Source organism: Gallus gallus, chromosome Z, assembly GCF_016699485.2.
Source record: "Gallus gallus isolate bGalGal1 chromosome Z, bGalGal1.mat.broiler.GRCg7b, whole genome shotgun sequence".
NCBI classification, from domain to species: domain Eukaryota; kingdom Metazoa; phylum Chordata; class Aves; order Galliformes; family Phasianidae; genus Gallus; species Gallus gallus.
Genome location: NC_052572.1, coordinates 19,525,948 through 19,549,149, shown reverse-complemented (window position 1 = coordinate 19,549,149; position 23,202 = coordinate 19,525,948). Strand labels below are relative to the sequence as shown.

Sequence of the window (23,202 nt, the reverse complement as noted above, 5' to 3'; positions counted from 1 at the left end):
CCTAACATCTAACCTAAATCTCTCCTCTTTTAGTTTAAAGCCATTCCCTCGCATCCTATCTCTACAAGACTGCATATAAAGTTAGTTCACCCCACCCACTTGTAAGCTCCCTTGAACTATTGCAAGGATGTCCTCAGGTCCCCTCTGGAGCCTTCTCTTCTCCAAGCTGAACAAGCCCAGCTCCCTGAGCCCTTCCTTGTAAGAGAGATGCTCCAGCCCTCTGATTACCATTGCAGCCCTCCTCTGGATCACTAACAACTCCATGTCTTTCTTGTGCTGAGAGTCCCAGGCCTGGATGCAATCCTGCAGATGGGCCCTGATGAGTGCAGAGCAGAGGGGGACAATCCCCTCCCTCAACCTGCCAGCCACCTCTCTTTTGATGTAACCCAGGATGCAGTTGGCCTTCTGGGCTGTAGGCACACAATGCTGGCTCATGTCCAGCTTTTCATACACCAGGACCCCAAGACCTCCTCTGCAGGATTACTTTCTTAATTCAAAACTACAGTATAAAAAGTGTACAGTCAGTTAATGCTAAAGAGAACACAAGGAATTACAATTCTATTTTTACAATATGGAGCATGTTTCAGTTCAACAACAGTCTTAATGGACATTCAAGCCCTTTGTAACATCCATGGGTCTGACTAACTTCAGAAATTAAATCTTGCAGGCCACTTTAGAACTAGTATCTTTAAGAGAAAAACTCTGGGAAAACTTTTCAGCCCTCGTAAAAAAATACTCAGTAAACTTCCAGGACTAACATTCAAACATCCTCTCCCAAGTCTGAGAAACTGCTTGCACAGACTAAGCCTGCAGTCTGGATGTTTGGTACATCTACTTGCTTTATAGCTTCCTACTTGTTCTCACCCTATTTAATGTTTATAACTTGATAAACAGTTCCAAAATCAGCTCCTTAGTTTTCTAGCTGTACAGGCAGTACGCCTTAGAAATACAATGAGATTTATCCTGGACCCCCTTCAAATTTCACTTCAGTCTTTTGCACTCCCTAAGCAATCCCCCATGACTGATTTCACACAAGTTTTAGGCCCTTAAATATTTCCAGGGATAGTACTTTTGTTCATATAGGTTACAAGACTTTTTTCTAGCCATACAGTGTGATGTAAAGAAGTTGAGTGAAGTGCCAGGATGACATAGTCACTATGGATTAGCTACAATTGAAAAAGCTGAGCCTGGCAGAACCAAGTACAGGTGAAAGCAGCTCCGTAGAAAAAAAGGGAGAGGAAACAAGGCAGCACAGATTTTAGCACAGTTTGTCAAGTGGAAAGCCTGAGAAGGCTGGGAAAGAGAATGCTAGTGCTTAAAGTGTGAGTAAAACTGAAGCAGAGACATTGTAAATGTCAAAGCACTTGCATGCTATTTGGAGAGAAGACTCCTGGAGATCTAAGAATGTGCCTGGCAGAGAGGATTTAGAAAACAAAAACTATCCCCACCCTCCCCCTCCCCCAAAAGATCAAAGAATAAAGACAGAACAATAATAAGAAATATTATACAGCCTTCTAATCTTATACTAATCTTTAGTACTGAGAGGAAACAGCAAGTGCTTCAGAGGTCCTCCTGCAAAGCCTCAGAATATTTGCTGGAATGATCAGTGTACACAACAGCATGAACTATCAAGTGAACACCCACAGAAAGAATGTACTGGGAATTTTTCAAAAGTCTGGATAGAAGGTAGCAGTCAAAGTTAAGCACAGACCCTGAGAGCCTGGGAAGTATCAGACTTCCCCCTTCCTCTGAAAGAAAAAAAACCGAAACAACAGAGTTACAAAGAGTCTTCAGCAAAGTGTGTCCAAAACCCCTGTGTTAAACTATCCCCACTCAGTTGACTAGCTTCTACAGTATTACTTGAACTCTCTAATCTTTTCATAGAATCATAGAATGGCTCGAGTTGGAAGGGACCTCAAGAATCATCAAGCTCCAACCCCCCTGCCACATGCAGGGCTGCCTACCTCCATATCTAATACTAGACCAGGCTGCCCAGGGCATTCTTTCCCATTTCTTACTCAGATTCTTTTTCATTTTATAGGAGACAGAAAAGAAGTAGAGAGCATTCCACGTCACTAATTCACGTCCCAATATGTAGCAAACAAACCATAATTTCCTGAACAGGCTGTTCAAATACAGAATTAATATTAATTTTGACTACTAAAAATTACTTTAAGCTTCTGAAAAACTCTTTACACTGCTTAAATTGACACTGAATAAAAACTAAAAAATTGGTTAGCCTTTTTTTTTTTTTTTTTTGTAGAATTTCTATGTTTCAAGAATCCTTGATAATACAGAGTTCGTAAATCGTACTTAATGCCATTCCTGGCTAAAGGTCCTACAACCTCAATGAACAGCATACAATCCCACTCTCCTTTCTCCCTTCCAAAGGCTGTTCAGTTAATCCTGAAGAATTTCTCTAGCTTCCCTGAATTTGTCTAAAATTTTGGGATATAGAAAGAAAATTTTCCTTAGAACTGATGGGGAAAAAAAAAAAACACAAAAAAACCATTAATTGCTTTACAGGCTCTCTAACTCCCTACAAGACTGTGCAAGGAGGAGTACTGAAAGCCAGATACTACCATTAAAATAATGATTAAAAAAAAGCCCCATCACTGTGCTACCAATAATTGAGCTGACCTACAAACTGACACTGCAGTGAAGGCATAATTAACAAGTTTAATATACTTAGTTTTGGTTATTCTATCAGATTCCCCTCAGGCACAAATATTTTCAAATTTCATAGGAGAAAGTCATAATCAGGCAGATTTTATTTACATTTTTACTATGCACAGATTTCCTAAATGTTACTTATCCTTATTTGTAAAGGAGTCACTTTAAGAATTCATATCTAAGCAATTATAAAAAAGTAACTCAAGATGAAGGACAGCCTATTCACACAGTAAGGCATTCAATTAAAAAAAATGAATCTAAATTCAATGACAAAGTTATCCTGAAATAAAACCAAAATATTAGAGATTTACCTTCCCATTCTGTTGGAAAGTCACCCATCTCATACTGATATGCTTGCCGATTTACTGCTTCTACGAACCTTCTTTCAGGTTTAATTTGCCCTATAGCAAAAGAAAGAAAGAGAAAAAAGAAACAGTTATATGCGTATATATATACACACACACACATATATATACACACACAATATTTAAATTGCTGATTATGTTACCATTTTGAAAGAATTTTTATTCACACAAATTTAATGATGTCTAGAAGATAAAAAAAAAAAAGAAGGATTTAAATAGTGAGAAAATGATTACCATCAACATATCTGTTTGAGATGCTATCTATTTCAGCAACTTCACCATAAGTTTGTATGTTCTACCACCCACTTGGATTATTAATGGCCCAAACTGTCTACCTCATTCTACCTCAAGTCTAGCACTCCCTCGGAAAACACTTCTCTGAGGACCTGTCAATCAAGCCTGCTTTTCCCTTCGTTCAGATATCTTCCACATACACCTTTGCTGGTAAGGGTCCAGAAACTTGAAAATGCTATTGAGGAAAAATTTAGCACAGAGTTCACTGGTGAGCTCTGCCAAGTGTTCAGGCCACATCAGTCCCATTGGTGGCAATGGCGCTAGGCATGAGTCTTTCCATATACTTAGCAACTAAGTATTTACTGCATCAAAAAATGAAAAACAAAGATCACTCTGATAGGAAATATTCAATACATTAAAAGAGGAGCCACTGTGGAAAACCCAGATCTACAACTCACTCAGATTCTGCAATAGCCAAAAAGGAAAAACTAAGGTTTTACTGGTGATGCAGAACATAGCAGATACATTGCCTGAGGAATACATAGTGTCTATTTCAGATTTTTAAAAACATATTTAAAATATTTTAATTACTGCAGCCTTCACTTTTTCAAGTCCCAGAATCTTTTAAAACTAGCTTATATTAGAAAATATGTAAATTTTCTTCATTCTTCAGAGAAAAGAATTAACATTCCCAAGCCTCTTTGTGCCAGGCCCATGAGGCTGCTATAATTTGACATCCTGAGAAAATACTGAAATAAATATCCACCTAAAATATTTTTTTTCATACTGAAAGGCAGTCATTGCAACTTACTCCTCTCTGCATACTATTGCTCACTGTTAAGTATTAAGTTCAGCAAAGCAGTAAGAACTTCCATAGATACTGCTGATCCTATATGAGTCTAGGAATTAACACTCTCCTTCATTACTGTAAAGTCACCACATTTTACTGCAAATACAGCACCATTTAAACAACTGTCCATTATTTGAGTTCCACACAGATGCAAGAAGAGTGTGATTAAACTAACACAAACAAACATAAAGGAGTGTATTTTTCCATTTCCAAACACAAACTGTGATTGACGCCGTATCTTTACACATCCTCAAATGAAGTGCGTTCTTAACTAATCTACTTTTCTTCACATTGTCCTGAAAGCTTTCATTAGACACACCAAAAATTCATTTCTTGCAATCCACAGTTAAATTACATGGTAAAACCAAACTCAGAAAATTATTTCCCAAAGGTGCTATTTTGAAGAAAAACTGCACAGTAGCACTGATGAATTTTATGTCCCTCTGCATTTCTATAATGCACTTATGACATTAATTAACTAAAAACTGTCAGTTGTCTTGTCCCTTAAGTTTCTTTAGTACACCTACATTTATGTAGGCTTTTCTATACAAGATCACACTGATGCTTCTTTAGATTTAATTAAAATCTTTTACAGCTGAGAGAACTGTAGGGTTTTTTGTTGGTGGTGGCTTTGTTTTTGAGTAAACACTTGTGGCCATTGCTACTGCAGCTCAAGAAACTTCACTTGTAAGTGTATACATAGGAAGCAATTACAAACAGCAACCTAAGAACCTCTATTTACCATTTATTTTTCAAGTTTTGTGAGTTTGGATTTTATAAGAAAACAAAATATCCAAGGAATAACAGCCATAAATTCATAAAATAATAATAAAAAAAGAAATTACTTCAGTAATTTAGCAAACAGAATACTCGCATAGGGTGACCAGATACAACATCACTTACACAGAACACTTTAGTATCCAAGACTTGTCACATCTTAGGAATTACAAAGTAACAAGTGGAAGCAATAGATGAAGATCTTTTAGCAAGTGATACAGCAATTATACATTTTCTGTTGAATATTGCTTTGAAATTCATCTGAATGGCAGTCATAAACCCTATCAAATATGGCCCCAAAGCATATCCTCCAAGCTGAGAAGGCTTTAAGTCCTTAGTATGAAAAAAAGAAAAAACAAAACAACAACAAAAAAACATTGTGCAATCATACTGCAAGTTACAGTGCAATGAATTCTACCAGTAGAACAATCCCAAATACATCAATGTATATCAGCAGACCTTGTTCCAGTTTTCAAGAAGGGCAATAAAGAAGACTGACAATCACAGGTGTGGCAGTCTCACTTCAGTGCCTAGTAAAATTACGGAGAAAATTATGCTAGGAGCTATTGAAAACCAGCTGAAGGACAATATGGTCATCGGTCACAACCAATGCATTCATGAAGGGAAGGTCCTGCTTAACTAACTTAATTTCCTTTTACAACAAGGTCATCCATCTAGTTGACCAAGGGATGCTGGTTGATGCTATCTTTTTTGGATTTCAGTAAAGCTTTTGTCCTTCTGGACAAAATGTCCAGCATACAGCTAGACAAAAACATAATGCAATGGTTATTTGAGTGTGGCAGCCAGTCACTAGCAGGGTTTCTCAGGGCTCCATTTTAGGGCCAGCCCTCTTTAATGTGTAAGTATACCACTTGGATGTAGGACTAGAATGTCTTTTGAGCAAGTTTGCTAACTACATGAAATTAGGAGGAGCTGCTGACTCCATCAAGGATGGAGAGGTTTTGTAGAGAGATCTAGCCAAATGAAAGGTCTGGACAATCACAAGCTGCATGAAGTTTATTAAGAATAAGCGCTGGATTCTGCACCAGGAAGGGGCAACTCTGACTATACATACAGCCTGGGAGATGAGACACTGGAAAGCAGCCTCACTGAAAGAGATTTGGGGGTCCTAGTTGACAGCAAGCTGAACATGAGTTAACAGTGTGCCCAGACAGCCAGGAAGGCCAACAGTTCAGGCTGTGTTTCAGGAAGATGTTCTTAACCAACCACTAGAACAGGCTCTACAGGGCAGTGGTCATAGCACCGAGATGTCAGTGTTCATGAAGCATCTGGACGATGCTCACAGATACACGGTCTGTACTGCATGGAGCCAGAAGATCAGTCCAGCCTTATGGGTTCCTTCTCACTCAGGATATTCTATGATTCTGTGAGTACACATATTAATATCTAGGTCAGAGAAAAGGTTGAAAGCATATTGCTTCTTATTTTTGATGCTTGTTCTGAAGCAAAAGAACACCACAAAATATGCAGAAGACGAAAAAAAAACTAAATCAAAAACACCACAGTATTATCAAACAAAGGCAGCTGGTGAGCAGCAAGAAAGAAACAACCTCTGCCTCTGGTAAACAGTATTTTCTCAGAGCATTTAAGGCTTGATGGATTATAAACCAAATAAGGATACTTGTCCCGAGACATGACAAATTCCTTCCACGCAGCAAGATTAAAATCACCCCTAAATAAAATGTGAGACAAGGAAAACAGAGTTCTCTGGATCTAGATGTTCTACAGCGTCTTCTTTACAGCCAAAAAGGTGAAGAAATACAAAACAAAACAAAAAATAATAAACCACAAACCACAGCCCTAGCCTAAGACAGAAACTAAGCCAAACTTGTGTGTTTTCACTGCATTGTAACATTACACTTGAGTAAGCAGAGAAACCCGTACAGACTTGAGTATGTCTGCAACATCTAAACAGAATGCATCACTCCCCTGGCACACTTTGAGTAAGAATCCAGACCAGTACGGAAACCAACAATACGTACGGTAAACTCAGCAGAACAAGAACTAAAAGGCATAATAGGAAGCGTGAATAACCCCTATTTAACATTTGGTGTAACTACTTTACATTAATTCCCTGAAAGATAAAGAATCAGCAAATGAGCAATTCTGATGCCAATGATTTTTCATTCTTAAATAAACGGTCAAGAGCTGCAGATTGTACAATATCTGCTCGAACAGAAGTGTCTGGATGTTAAAATATGTCCAGAAATATCTCATCATTTTATTCACCTGATTGTCAAACAGCTTATGATGGAAGAGAAGACTCAAAGCTTCTACGTACGCTTGCGATCTCCAAAAAGCTTCACAAACAGTAATTGTTACTGCAACTGCAGAGAAACTACACTTGGGACTTCAGAGTGAAAGTTCTCTAGGAAAGAAATCTGCTTTGATGCTTATTTCAGACATTATGTCAGCATATGTGAGCCATCCTCTGCTTTTTGGTCATTGTAAGACATTCAAACTGGTCAAAGGGGTACAAGAACGGTGTTCTTCTCTCTAACATTACATAGTTTACTTCAATAAAATTACAATGCTGCAAACAATTATGAGCTGCTGAGTAGCCAACTTGTGTTCACCTACTTCTATGTCAAATATGTGAATGAAGTCATCCTGTGTTGTTATTCCTAAAAAGAAAATCTAATACTCTAAAAAGGATGTACCTGTAGCTCTACTAGAGATGAGAGCCCATGGATTTTATATGTATTTATGCAAGCTTTATGTTTTGATAGCTTGCTGTACTCTTCAGACAGTGGCAGTTTAAAAACACCTTTTGTTGCAGTTTGACTGAGAAACAAATTCTTTCAGTGGTTGCCGAGATATAAAACCCTCTGCTAAATGCTCAGGAGCCTAGTCCCCCAGCAAGATGTAACGCACATGGTCCCTATCTCTAGCTCATTGAAAAGCCTTGCAAATTGTTTCTCATCAAAGCAACACAAAGCCCAAACAGATAATACACCTTCACAAAGAACCTTTGTTTTGTAAATTAGTCTACAATAAACTTACTGGAAACATGTAATATCACAATCCTTTTTCCAAAAAGGTGTAAATAAAGCTAGTACCTACACCACTTCTTGAATAGCTGGTGGATGTCTGGTGCTGTGGCATGTAGAAGCTTATTCCCAACTGTTCTTATAGTTTGTTTTGGTCTATCAGATTCAAGAAACTGTTTTCTACCAATTACTGACAAAACATGAAAAAAATCCAGGAATGAGGTATCAAGTATTTTCTGTAAATGTATGAAAACCTATTTAAAACAGGGATTTAGCATGTATAAAAGGGAATTTAGCAAGTAGATATGAAATGGTACAATAACTTGTATTTTATAAATAAAAACAATGCATGAAGATAAACAAAAAGGCAGTCATGCAGGGAAGAGAAATGGGCAAATGACAGCAATTGTAAATGAAATGAAAAGAAAGTTACAGCTGTGGAGAACATCAATTAAGCAATATGACCCAACAAAGCAGTGTTACATTCTGGTTTGAATGATTAATTATGTTTCAATTATACATCATTCACAAACTCTCATTTGCCATCTCTTTTTTTTTTTTTTTTTTAAAACAGTGTAAATGGAATTATTACAGTGAGCTGCACTAAATGAGCTAATGCTATATTTTTTTAATAAATTGTAATAAATTTACAAAAGAATTACAGGTTTGAGATATGCCAAGAACATTTAGTTATATACAAGGTCTGAACACCGTTACAGCTAATACTATGCTCTGTACTTGAAGGATTAGAGAATTCTAGTGCGCTATTTTGTTTGCTTTTCACTGCAGAATACAGAGAAGTAAAAACAAGAGCACAACTTCTGAAATAAAAGGCAATGGTTTTATGTTATTCATTCTATCAAGAAAGTTGTGAAGTTATGCTTCACAGCTGTGCTTGCACTATGTGGTATTGCCCAAGACAGAACATTTGAGAGCAGGAGAAAGGCATCAATAAAGTCCACAGACAGGAAAACAAAACAAAGACACACATACATCAACATAGCACAAAAATAAACTCCCACTATGGTGAAGTTGCTCATTCTCCCCTGCAAAGCAATTACACAACTCTTAGCAGCATCCCAGCTAGATGTGAACAGCGTTCCTAACATTTAAGACAAGATACAGTTAGACTCCATCTGAGCACACCAATGTGGCTCTGAAATTGGTGGTGTGGCTTGTAACTTGTTTTAACAGCCTGAGTACCATCTAAGCATCCCCATCTACAAACACTAAAGTCAACTTGAGACATGCTGAACATGATTATTCTGTTAAAAAAAACAAACTCTTTCCGCTCATCCAGCAGGTGAAGTAACAGTCTTTGGGTACTGCTGCATGCTTCAAAATAACAACATAAATGCTTATAGGAGCTTAACTGTCGTTGTTCATGTTAGGATATACTTCCATAGCTTTTAATATTTAAAGTCAAGAGTTTGGAAAACACTATTCTATTTTTTTTATCAACAAAAATGAAAAATCTTCACTTGGTTAGAGATGTAAGAAAAGCAAGTGTTTCCAAATACCATTTTGGTACATTTTTTTCCTTTTCTTCTTCTTCTTTTTTTATTTTTTTATTTTTTGAATGAGATCGTATAATACTTCCTAAAAAGTACAATCACTTAGTGGATTAAGACTGATAACACAGAATCCTTCAAAAGCTTTAAAAAATTGCTTGAATTAACTCTTACTTTGTACTGCTAACTACTTTTTAACCTCTGCTTCAGAAGTTTGCGTCTGTATGCTGATTGGCCTGTGAACACCCATTACTCAGTGTGTTGTCCATTAATGCTCATACAGAAGGGAAAAAAAAACAAAACAACACAACATTTTAGCTGATTTTAGTCAGGTCAAAGTGGGGCAGGTAGTGAAGAAAGAAAAAAACTTTCACAAAAAACAAGCGATTGCAAGCATCTTGTTCACTTCCAGAACTATTCAGAACTCTAACAGAAAGGAGTGGAACAGGGAAAAAAAACAATCAAAAACCAAAAAAACATTTTCACATAAATAAATCTGGGAATTAATCTCCTCAAATTTGGAAGTTTCCATGGTCACCTGGCATGCTAGCAAAACAAATGTGCACAAAAAAAGCACCATGCAGTCCTCTGGTCAGTTATTCTTCTTTCCCCATTTGACTGACTAAATACATTTTGGGCCAACCAGCAAATAGAGAGGTCCATGAGCTTTCACAGTATGTCAATACCTAATCAACACTCAATTGTGTGCCTGGTGATTTTAGAATATTTTGCTGTCATTAAATGCCGAAGTACTAACTGCAACAACTGAAGCCACTAAGTATATATGTAAAGGGTTCTACCTGAGAGCATTTATGTTGATGCCAGTGAAAGAAAAGATGAGACCAAATTGCAAACTTTATACCCACACGACTTCTAAGAACCTTAATAGGTGTGTTTGACAGTTCAGGACCTTTCCAGGTACTCTTCAAAAACAGTTCCTAAACTGTATTTTAATTTTCACAAGTAAGACAAAAACACAGTTGTGTTACCACACTTGCCTAACTTAATCTCTAAAGCATAAACTCATAGAAATAATGAAATTCATAGAAATTCTTATTACTGCAAAGTTATCAGATCAATCTCATTAGAATTCCAACATACTCCTTTTCGATTCAAGAGCTAAGATATGTGACCCTCGTGTTTTTATACTGAGATGTCACACAACACAACTCTTCTATTCTTAAACATCTCAACATGCTAAGATGCTGTACTGATGTTACGACCACACACTTGTGTTTCATCATACTGAAACACAATTCTGCAGTGAAACAAGAAAAACCACCCAGCTCTTGAGGAAACCAAGTGAAACGCACTTCTTCAACATGTTCAAGTGAGACTTGGCTTTCAAGAAGTAAGCAGTGAACACAGCTTGAAGATACTTTAAAACAACTAGTAAAAAAAAAACCAAAAAAACACAATCAACCTTCCCATAATATGTCATACAGTAGCATAAGACTCTCCAGGCTACATCCTGACTTGCATTTGTCCTTGGTACTAAAGAAATGATAGTGGCTACAAAAAATTCCTTTATCAGTTTCTGGAACATTTACATGTCTACTGATATCAGAATTATTTTTGTTGACACTGCTTAGCTTGCAAAACATGATGAAACTGCAGCATAGGAATACACTGATACAGATCACTAACTATGAGGAAAAGGTTATGAATACAACTTGGTGGGTATAGCTGCCTTGCTGTGCGTTGGAAGTGACACGTGTAGTATCCAATGCACTAAGATGAAAAATGAATACTTTAACATTTACCTTTGCTGTAGTCCTTAAAAGCATAGGTATTTTGAAACATGGATATTAAGGAAATCCTAATCTCTCAAAGATGATGATAATTATGATAGTGTTTCTACTAAAAAAGGAGGTACTTCAACATCTAAAACTTTTTCCCACCCATCTGCTTCAATGGAAACACAAAGGGAAAGCAAAATTCATTTACAGAAGATGCATCTGTTTGATTATATGACATTTGTCACAACATCACTTCTTACTAATTGTTTTGACAACCTCAACTTGTTTTTGTGAATGCATACTTCCTTTTTAAATGACCAATGTAATGAGACTTCCTATTCTAAAACAAATTCAAGTCTTGCATAGCCTCTCATATGTCTATGTGTGTGTCTATGAATACGGTGGAGCAAATGCATGTCAAAGAGACGAGATTTTCACCCCAAATAAACACGATCCACTTCTGCACATTTTGTTACCATTCATTCTCTATTCTGGGAATTTATTATAAAATCAAATTACCTATATGATACCTTCTGTAATTACCAGTAAGAGTCTTATTTTTCCAATTAAGGACACTTCTGATTTGTAGCAGAATTTTACATACCATACAGATTAGTAAATGTACATTTAAGTATCAAATTCAGACATTTCTAGTTCAAATCAATTAAACTGAGGTATCAATTCCTTCTGGCTGCCTATATTTTTCTTTAATCCCGGTCAGTGTAGGACCTTATTACAAGTAATTTGCCACTATAAGACTCAGGAAAAAAATGCTAGCCTCACAATTTTTGTCATTTTCCCTCACTTCCCCTGCAGGCTGCTACTGTTGATGGCCTTTATGGAAATATAAATTCAATCAGTGGCTGCAAATTTCATGAGACGTCCATCTTCATGCTGAATTTCCAGCTGAGTGTCAAAACAATCTGTGGATTTCTTCCTGATGAAGCATACTTTGAATTGTAAATTTCTGCAATTTTCTCATTTTAGAATTTGAGCTGCACTAAAATAGCTAGCCCAGATATGGAGTCTACAAGCTTGAGACAGGTCATTTTTCTCCTCATTCTCACTGTCACTGAAAGGGTTAAATCATTACCCATGGAAAGTGGCTTGTTTAAGAAACCTTTTATATAAAAAAATTAGATCACTTTTTCTATTCTGTTTAGTTACAGCATAAAATAGGAAGACCTTCAGTATATTCCAAAGGCTTCTCAAATCAGCTCTGCGAACTCTATTCATTTTGGAGTACTTTGCATTGATTAAAAAAAAAAAATCAGAATTTGGCTGCAGTAAAACTTAAAACAACCTCCCATAGTGTCAAAATAGTCAAATATTCGAGGAAGAATTCACTTTGCTGTGAAAGGTTGCTTCTTCTAAATCTTCACATTAACTGCTGAAGGAAAAAGGAAAATACATAAGTAAATATCTAAGACTGAAGCTGTTAGTACAGTTTTGAACAGTTTTCTTTTGATGCAGTAAAGCAAAATAAGATTTCTCATTCTATTATTGTAGGTTACAAAGCACACACAGCTTACCCATTGTAAAATAGCAACCCAAGTATTTTGCTTTAGGAGAATATTTGTTTCTCTTGTCTGTAGACATTACCATGAAATATGTAAAGCAATACTACTTCGCCAACTTGCAAGCAGACTAAATAATCCAGTCATTACATATCTCCTCATCTCCTTTCCATATAAAGGAATACCATTCTCAATGAGAAATTCCCTAATAAAAACAATGCATACATTTATTTGCTAAGGACTAGCTGTCTTCTATTTGTTTTCTCTTCTCCTGGGATGCATACATGCGCTGAGGCCAGGGGCTGGGAGGAAATACTAAACTGTATATCACCAACACTGGAAATCATGATTCTGTTTCTGATGTTTCAGTAAAAACAGTATCTCCCAAAACAAAGGGCTGCTATTCAGTTCACACACGAAACTTAATTTTCAGAATGAGGAAAACAAGCTAAAAATGGGCAACTACAGAATAATTCCCTTGCAAAAGACTGTTAATGAGGTTTTAGCACTTTTTCCAACTGAAGTATTAATTTGGTGAAGCCTCTCTTGCATGTGTCGGGTGACCTGCACAATATTCTCTTACATGAACTGGACTGACCGATGAATTGAATGTATTTCCAAACTCTCAAAACTAGCTGAGCCTTAAGATCTCTGTTAATGGTTTCTTAACCTTAACTATGATTTGTTGAATTTAAAAAAACAATCAAAAATAACAACAAAAACCCCAACCAAACAACAGCAACAAATGAAACAGTGAGAGAACTATTCTGTCCAAAAGCAGGCTTATTTCAACAACTCCTCCAAGGTAAGAAAGCTGGCTTGCAGCTGCCCATGGGCCACACACTAGTTAGGTGAAACCTTAATGCTGTGCAAAATAAGCAGATCGGTAGGGCAACTTGCTCAGAGAAGACTACTTGAGATTCTTTTAGATTGCTTTCATTAAAATGGTCCATATAAACTTGTTATTAGAACACAAATTCCACAATCAGCTTGATGAAAAAATAATAAAAACATATCTAAAATATTATTTCAGTAGATCTCTTTTTGCTTCATGGAATCACAATATCCAAGACCAAATAATTCCTGGACTTTATTTCATTTTCACAGTCAAATATATATTAGTTTTACCAACAAGACAAAATCCCACCCTAATCTCTTCTGTAACGGCAGTCATTTAGTATAGTGAAGCAGATGTTCCTTAACACATAGTTTCCAGTCACAGGTTTTTGCACCTGAGCTACAGATTCTGTCTGGTAGGGTAGATAGCAAAAATGACAATTACTGAATGTATTACAATAGCTTTCATTCTGACAGTTTCTTGAATATTGCATTATTTCACTACATTTATATATGGAGGCTGCCAGAAAGGATGGGAAGTATAGCAAGAAAATCTGTGTATATTTGACAAAGTATCTAGAGAAACACCACCAACAGTGTTTACTACAATGTTTACAAAGCACAGGCACCAGGAATCATTCTAAATGAATTTATCCATCGTAATTTGCCATTTTTTGATCACTCAGCTTAGATTTAGTTTTATCTTACATAATTCAGAATGTAGTACACAGATATATTTCATATATGCAATTCTGCAATATTATTCAACATTCCTAAAAATCAAGGCCACCACAGGCAAAATAAAATGTTTTCATACACTGAGGGGTTGGAAACAGATAACCTTTATGGTCCAGTTCAACCCAAGACATTCCATGATTATATGATTACAATTAAATAAGTTAAATAACCTAGTAATATAGACATATATGAAAATACTTAAGCTTAAGTGCTTAACATAAGATAGCAATTTTAAAATATAGAAATGTTTTCAGTAAGGTACAAATATCAAGCCAGCAAACTATGACTGTGTCACTGTCAGAATCAAGAATAAACAACATCTCACTGTATCTAAGTAGAATTCTCTCCTTCCCTCACTCCTTTTGAGGTAACTCTGAATCAAAGAATCATCAAGTTAGGAAAAGATCTCTAAGATCATCCAGTCCAACCGCCCACTCGCCAAGACTGAACTATCTTCCTTAGCACTGCATCTACATGTTTCTGTAATGCCTTCAGGGACAGTGACTTAACACCCTTCCAGGCAGCCTGTTCCAGCACCAGACCGCTCTTTTGGAGATGAAATTTTTCCTAATATCCAATCTGAACCTCCCCTGGTGCAACTTGAGACCATTCCCTATCACCCTATCACCAGTTAAGCAGGAGAAGAGGCAGATCTCCACCTTTCTACAACCTCCTTTCAAGTAGTACACTCCTACAGTAAATGCTAGTATTTGTAGATAGTATACCAGAACTGTATTCTAGTTCTCTCCACTCAGACACTGCTTCCAGATTAATAAGTCACTGTGGCTGTCCACCTTCACTCCCTTTTCCAGAGTACGTTTAATTTTTCCAAATTCTAAAACAGTATTTGAAAGCTTCTAAAGCATTAGGCACCATCTACAGGTCTTCCTGAAAGTAACTTACATACCTTTGAAACATTTGGCCATCCTACTGTCAACTGTTGGTAGGCTTCTTTAGTCATAACTGAAAAGTTTTTATGCCTGTTTTGAATGTAATGTGTTACCATTCCTCACTACTGAGAGGTCTCTGTGTCTGTACTTACTTACCCAGTCTTAAAATTATTTTCTCCATTCAATTTCTTTTTTTTTTTTTTTAAAGCAGCTGTCAAACATCTGTTAGGTATACTATCTAAATACATACCGATATTGATATGAAGGAAACTATTTTATTGTCCACCAGATGCGTATTATCTGTTAGAGCTTTAATGTTTCTCATATTAAAAAAAAAAAATCCCAATATTCTTATTGGCAGTTTCTCCATTTAAAATATTTTGCAGTCTCTCACGTTTTCTAACAAGTGACAGTTCTGTATACAGAATCAAGGCTCACAGATAAAGTAGTATTCAGTAAATCACAAGATCTGGTCTTAGAATAGAAAGTTCTCTTAATTCATAGAAATATAACCTCCATCTTCTGTCAGCTTCTTCAGCATAGCAGAATGAATACTGCTGGCAGTTTCTTGGGAAGCTATAGTGAAGAAAGGAGTACATAAAATTGTTCAGCAGTATGCATGTACAAATGAGCAGGTTATTTGTAAAAGGGTAAAATGCTACTGATACTTGTGAATTGTCACTAATACAGAGGTTTCTATACTCTTCACGCTTGGAGAGTGCAAGGAGGAAGAAGGAGAAAGCACTGAATACTGCATACACATCATAACTTTCCTTATTGGAATAGTTACCGCATGGTTGAAAAAATTATGGAAAAAATACAATTTGGGACAGGTTGGTTTTTAATGTAGAATTATTTCTTTTCCATCAGAACTGTACGAAGAGATGCCAGGAGGCGTGCAAGAAAACAAGCAAGAAAGATCAGCAAATCATGCAGTCAATTTTAGATATGATAATGTTTTTCAGAGATATAAATATTTTATATGATTATTAAGCAGATGGAAGTTCTCATTTTTGAACTAGACTGATACTTCAAATTAAACTGAGAGCTACTCCCTTTCAAGAAACAGATATGCCATCTCCAAAACAAGGAAATTAATTCTGCAGGGACTACACTGACATTATAATACCACAGTATACATTTATGAAATATTTCAAATTGGATGTTGAAAAAACAACAGGCATTAATGCACAGTAGAATAATATGAGAAGAAAATAATAGTTCCTTCTTTGGGAATGGGTTGGGTGGAACATCTCTGCAGGGTGAAGGCTCTCCATAATTTCTACTGCAAGTATAGTTCTGTTCTCTTCCTCTTTCTGATTAGACTGCTTTAAATGGCAGTTATAAATGGACTGAACCCTAAAAATCTATCACTGCCCAAAATTTAAGCTACCGTTGAAAAGCATTTTTCATTCTCTGTAAAACACTTATTTCTAATTATAACCATTACAAAAGAAAATCTCTGATCTAAGTCTTTGTCTTCTGTCACCTTATTTCCAATGTAAAATTAGTCTTTCATGACACTTATTCTAAAATAGGTCAACAATACTGCACTCAAAACAAACAAACATCAACAGAAAAATCGCAAGTCTTTCTTGCTATGGTTACATTTCTCCCTCTTGTGCTACTTCATTGACTTCCAACTTCTTCTGCTGTGTCAGCATTCTGAACAGGAAGATGAGCTAGAAAGCTCCAGTGCTAACCAAACAGGATTTGTGGGAATTTTTCTAACAGCTGCTCTCAGAAATACGCAGCTCCAAGCCTGTAGCATTGCCTGAAGTCATGACCAAAGTGCAGAACCCAGCACTTGGTCTTGCATTTAGTATTTGGTAGAATGAGAAACAGAAAAAGCTCTCCACAGATTATGAAACCACAGTAAAGAAGAAAAAAATACTTGAGATTTCCTAACTTCATTAATATTTTAAGGAAGACACACAAGCACAGTCACAGTAAACACGGCTGGCAGAAACAATGAGCAGAAATCATCAACCCAACTGCATCACATGGAGCAATGTCAGTGTAAGAGCACAGATGTCTACAATCCACTTAGCAGCCTGTATAAATCCACACCTCATCAATACAGAACAAATGACCTGGCGACTGTAATTTTAGCATTATATGATGCCTAACAATATTTTGCCTAAGCACTTCAGTACTCCAATTATAATAATGAATTTAATTTCTTCTAGTTCACACGATTCAATTACAATTAATTCCCCAAATACCTTTAGTAAGCTGTGCTAGTACTTCAAGTTACGCCACCCCTTACACTACAGAAAAATTTTCTTCATGAACTCTTTGCACCAAGGGTAATGCATCTACAATGATCTAAGAACAAATGAGGAAGGGAACACAATCCCTTTCAGCTCAAAAGAGGCCAGAATGCACAAGTAGATGTATTTTAATCAACAGCTCCTTCATTTCAAGTATCAGAGGTAATGTAGCTTTGTGAAAGCATCTCTGTAACATTAACATTTAAAGATAAGCAAGCAAGATGTACAAATTTCCTACAAGCCAGGGACTACTGAATGTATCCTGCTTGCATGGTAAGTATATGAATGTTTGAAAATGGAGTCTGAAATGATCAATTAACACATACTTAAACATTTTAACATTCCAAACTTTTAAGCCATACCAATTCCAATAAACTTTTTCAAGTTGCGCATGAATTTTTTTAATGTTTTGAGAGAAAAAAAAAAGCATTCAGAATAACAGTTTTTCCATCAGAACAGACTGATAAAATCAACCAAGGAAAAAACATAAATCCCTAATAGTTTCTATTTTCATTCACCATTTGATTCATTCTTCCCCTTATCAGAGTGGGTACAAGGTGGGAAGTAAATTCAGTTAAGTGCAACTGTAGCCTCCAACTGGTCTTCATGATATAGTCCACAATCCACTGCACTATGATTTTCATAGCAGCAAGCCTCCAGACAGAACTTAGATCATTCTCCAGATCTATCTTTAGGACAATATCTTAGATATCTCCATCTTCCCTTAGGTAGTACAACATGTGGTTTTATTCCTTCCTCATCCCTCCCCCAGAAGTATACTGGTTGCAAGGAGATGATTTCTGTGGTAAACCAGTAATAAAACTGCTATGCAACCATGTGACAAAACTCAATCCAGAGCTTTTGTAAACTCTTTTTAAGATTACAAGATATTCATGTTATACATATCTTATGTATTTTAACAATTTTCAAATGCATTACTACAAGATATCTTGATGATTACTGTTCGAACAAAAGCTTACTACATATTTGCACATATACTCAACAAAGCTTAGAGACAAACTTAGCCAGACAGCCAAGTGCAGAGTCATCACACAGGAGGGAGCTCAGGCAGGTGAAGCTCTTACCCTCCCTGTACACAGAGTAGATGCAACCAACTCCATGGTGCATCTGTGATCTATGTTTGTTCCTTATGTAAACTGCCTGTTCACCAGCTGGCACAATAATAAAGCAAAATATTAAATACACAATAGCTAGGACTAAGTAAGAGTAATGGATTGCGCTATTGCACCTTGGAACAGCACAAACAAGACAACTACTCATAACTGAGAGACTGCCTATATTCCTGCTTTAGAGCACAGTCAGTCACACTTTGGAATGCCATGGCTCTTCCAAAAAGCTAGAAATTAATTTGACCTCAAAACAGACTGAGCCTCCTTCCACAACTCAGAAGAAAGCCCTGTCCTGGAACCATCCAAGAGGAGTTTCTCAGAAACACTACCTTAACATTGCACAGAACCTGCCCAGACCATGCAGCCTCACAGTACACCTGTGGGGAAGGAAGTACAGTATTAGTAGAGGTTCCACTGACATTACAGAACCTCTTAAAATCTTCAGTTTGGCAATCTTCCCTCCTGGTGGGATGTTTAAAATGACTTCTTCCACATATGTTTAATATATGCCAAAGATCTGTGACTATAACAAATCATAACCATACCTTCCTACCTTGCTACCAATCTACATTTTGTTCTAATACAAAACAAAAATCAGAATTTCGTATCTAATCCTATAAAAACACTGAGTTAAATTAGCTCAGCAACAAGGCTCACAAGTGCTACAGCTAGCTTGAGGGACACAGGGTAAGGAACAAACAAGATCTTTCCCTTTCAGCAGTAGGAAGCTGTAATGCAAATAGCTGAGCCAATCTCACTTCATCATCTTCAGGTTCACTAGAGTTCCTGGCTCCAATTTTCTGGACTTTATCCAATACTACTATATATCCGGGTCAGACTCAAAACCAGAAAGTGTCCATTTTCCAGCTCTGGCTCAGAAGCTGCTTACAGGATAAGTCTTTTATTGGAGATGACAGAAATTTCACAAAAACAGCTGATTTCATAAACAACCACATTCCCAATTAACTATTAAAAAAAAAAAAAACCTAGGAAATCACAGTACATCATATTGATGTCATGATTTGTTTATTAAAATAAATTGTTGGTCCTGTATTCATGTTTCTCAAATCAGGAATGAAACTTTTTTTTTTTAAATGATGAAATATCCACATTACAATACAAAATATATTTTAATAACATAAACAGGTATTTCTATTTCATCTGAAGTAATTCTTAACAATATACAGAACTGATACTACACTGAATTTTTAAAACATTATCTCAGAGAGATGAGACAATAACCACAACTTAGTTCTAGAAGTATTGCCTTGACTCCTTTGTAATCATTACAAGAGGTTCAATTCAGAATTTTGCTTTGTGCAGTAAGATACTCGTTCCCAGTGCTTTTATAAACACGAGCAAATTAAAAAAAAAATGAGTACCTTGTAAATCCCCACTTTCACAGACAGGCAAAAATGAACAGTGCAGCCATGATTCTTTAGAATTATTAGAATTACACCATTGTGAATATGGACTAGCAAGCAGTTCAGCTAGCATTTGAGCTAGAATTACTACTCGAAGTAGCAAACCTGTTGTTCTCACCACTTGGTGCTTTTTGCTCTCCTGCACTGAGGCACCTGTACAGTCTGTGCCTCTAACCAGGGCAGGTGACTACTCCTCTTCACAAAAGGAAGTGTCCTGGGTAGACTAAAGAAGGATCCAGTATGAGTCTGCACAAGCATTTGTAGCAAGAGTAGGAGAGGCCAAGATAAAAAGGCAGGGATGAGCAGCCCCATAAAGGACCATTCCAGTTGGTTTTTCGTTTGTTTGTTTGTTTTTGACAAATACTTTTTTTCTGCTAGCTCTCTGTTTGGAGATTTACTGTACCATGGAACTAAACTTGGATTTTTTATTCTTTTTTTAATCAGTACAGCTAACTAGCTTCTCACAAAACCATTACATTTATTTTTGGAAATTTCAGAATACAGCATTTCAATCATATTGCTCAAATCAAGTATTTACAATCTGTGTTTATAATTTAAACCCCAATACATGCCACATGGCATTAAATTAAATATTTATATACAGAACTTCCCTTTCAGTAACTATTTCACAAGAATGGCAAAAAGAATGGTAAAGTTCTGCAAGACGACAGAAACTTTGTCAAGGACTTCAACAGAACCCAAGTATTTGAGAAAAAAAGTCCCAAGTTTCTTTCTTTCTTTTTTTTAATCGGATGTAGTAAAGGAGATAACACGTTATCTAATCAAGTCCTTGTTCATTAGTATTTCCTAACTACAAATAGAGAGAGATGTGTTACTTCAAATTATGAAGGTCTTATTACTGTAACTGAAATACAATTTCCACAATTTGACAATTTTAACACCAGGGCAAACATTTTTTGTTTTTTAAACCTTCTAGAATATAAGTCTATTTGAAGTTTAAAGTATTTTTTAAATTGTGTTGTTCCCCCTCCCCCTCCTCTCCCCCCTACTGCTCCTATAAGCCATATCTTCCAAATACCTTATTTCTTAAAAGAAAAAAAATTCTTAATGGTTGTTCACACGAGCAAAAGAAGTTTTTTCAATTTTAATACCTTGCTGCTCAACACATTTGTTTGAACTAACAACCCACAATTCCACCATAAGCCTCAGATTTTGTCACTCAATTCAATTCCTGTCCAATTCCTAATCTAATTTGGCACTTTAAAGGCGTATTAAAAAAAAACAACACAAAAAGCTTATTGCACAAAGCAGAAATCAAAGCTAACTCCTTACCACCTTTGCCATTCTTCAGAAGAAACTAAGAAGGTTGCACTGGCCCACAGAGTAGTTGCCAGCCTTCCTTAGCTCCTCTTTTTTCAAGGTTGGAAAAGACTCACAGGATCATCCAGTCCAACCATTCGCCCTTCACCAATGGTTCTCACTAAACCATGTCCCTCAACACAACGTCCAAACGTTCCTTGAACACCTCCAGGGTTGGTGACTCCACCACCTCTCTGGGCAGCCCATTCCAATGCCTGACCACCCTTTCAGAGAAGTAGTATTTCCTAATGTCCAGCCTGAATCTTCCCTGGTGCAGTTTGAAGCCATTCCCTCTAGTCCTATCACTAGTCATATGAGAATTTCACTTCTCTTTTACTGCAGCTCCTCAACTGTACTCTTGTTCTACTTTTTGCCCCTTTTATTATATCTACTACTTTTTAAAAATAACACCGAATAAAAATTCACTTTTTAAGTGTTTTAATGTTCCTCCTAATCTTACTTCACAGTAATAAACAACTATATTCTAAAAAAGAATACACCAGATAAACTACCAGCAAGAGCGGGCATCAAAAATGTTCATTAGACAATCAAGATTAACAAAGCATCTGAGTAATAATTATAAGCTTCATTACTCAAATTCACACAATTAAGTAGAAATCTGTTAAACAGAGATGCTAGTAAAACATTTCCTACAGTAGCTAGATACACTTCAAGTCTCTGCTGTACATTACACTTGTTCTGTAGCTTACTAATATAATTCCAAACCCTAGATCTCTATACAGATCATGTTTATTATGCATTCATATTTCTGCAGTGATTAAGTTCCAAGGATGAAATGTGGGCAAGGCTGCTAATGGTTTCAAAGGAAAGCAACAAAAGCCATCAGACAGCTGCTTTTTCCTGCCACTTTGGACCCATAACAGGCTCACTTGTACTAACCTACAATGGAATAATGTATTGATGAGTCATACTACTTTTAATTACATGGTTAGGAAAAGAAAGCGCAAGCACATCAGTACAAGTACCCTAGTTATTTTAACACTTAGAAGAGATACATCTAGACAAACACATTTGCAACAGCCGTCAAAATGACTGTAATGAAACATATTCTTTCCAGCTACCAAAAGGGCTATTATTTACAATCCTGCAGGTGGCTGCTGTTTAAGTCAATGTGATTGACAAAACATCTCATATTGTTCCAGTTATTGAAAACATTTTTACATGCACAAAAAGAAACAGAAAAAGTTAGTAAAAATATATTTTAACTTCCCTTGTGTTGATTTCTTATTTCTGGACACCAAACAGATTTAAAAAAAGAAAAAAAAAAAGGAAAAACAGGACCAAACAAAAATAACAACACACACAGAGCATGAGTGAATACAGGCTCTCAAACCAAAGCCTGAATAATTAAAAGTAACAAATGTACAGCATATAAAACATAATGCTGGCAGACAAAATCAACATGGTCAGCATCTTTGTATAGTATCATTGTACACACCGAAGATCACAGCCAGGCATGGCAATAGACAACAAGCAAGTTACTGCACATACCTATGATTACTTATTGCTATCCGTGGTTTTAAAGTTGGTGAGCTCAACATACCATGCCTGTTGTCAACTCACTTCTGGCAGCTGAAGGAAAAAAGCATATCACTGCACCCAAACACTGTTTTTCAAATATTAATGTTTTTATAATCCACAGTAAGCTCTTTGCAGTGTAATTGCTTTGCTACATAACATACCAGACATACTGAAAAGCTGTTTTGTCATTCCAGAATTACTCTCCTCAAAGCTGGTAGTCTGCAATGAAAGTTTAATTTCTGTACAAATACACATAAAGTTATTTTAGAGCTCAGCTTCCCTTCCCTAGTCTCAAAGGAAAGCTCAATTTCCTGAGCTCTGATTAGAATTTGTTTCTGAAACTATGTTGCCACCATCTGGACAAACATGAA

At 36.3% G+C, this 23,202-nt stretch overlaps 1 protein-coding gene across 1 annotated transcript in view; it reads right to left on the bottom strand.

Moving 5' to 3' along the window:
* Positions 1 to 23,202, bottom strand: part of NDUFAF2 (NADH:ubiquinone oxidoreductase complex assembly factor 2) — a 46,378-nt gene that overhangs the window by 18,468 nt on the left and 4,708 nt on the right. Inside the window, exon 2 of the mRNA NM_001199230.2 lies at positions 2,985 to 3,074. Coding sequence (NP_001186159.1) covers positions 2,985 to 3,074 — 90 coding nt within the window. The remainder of the gene's footprint in view (positions 1 to 2,984; positions 3,075 to 23,202) is intronic.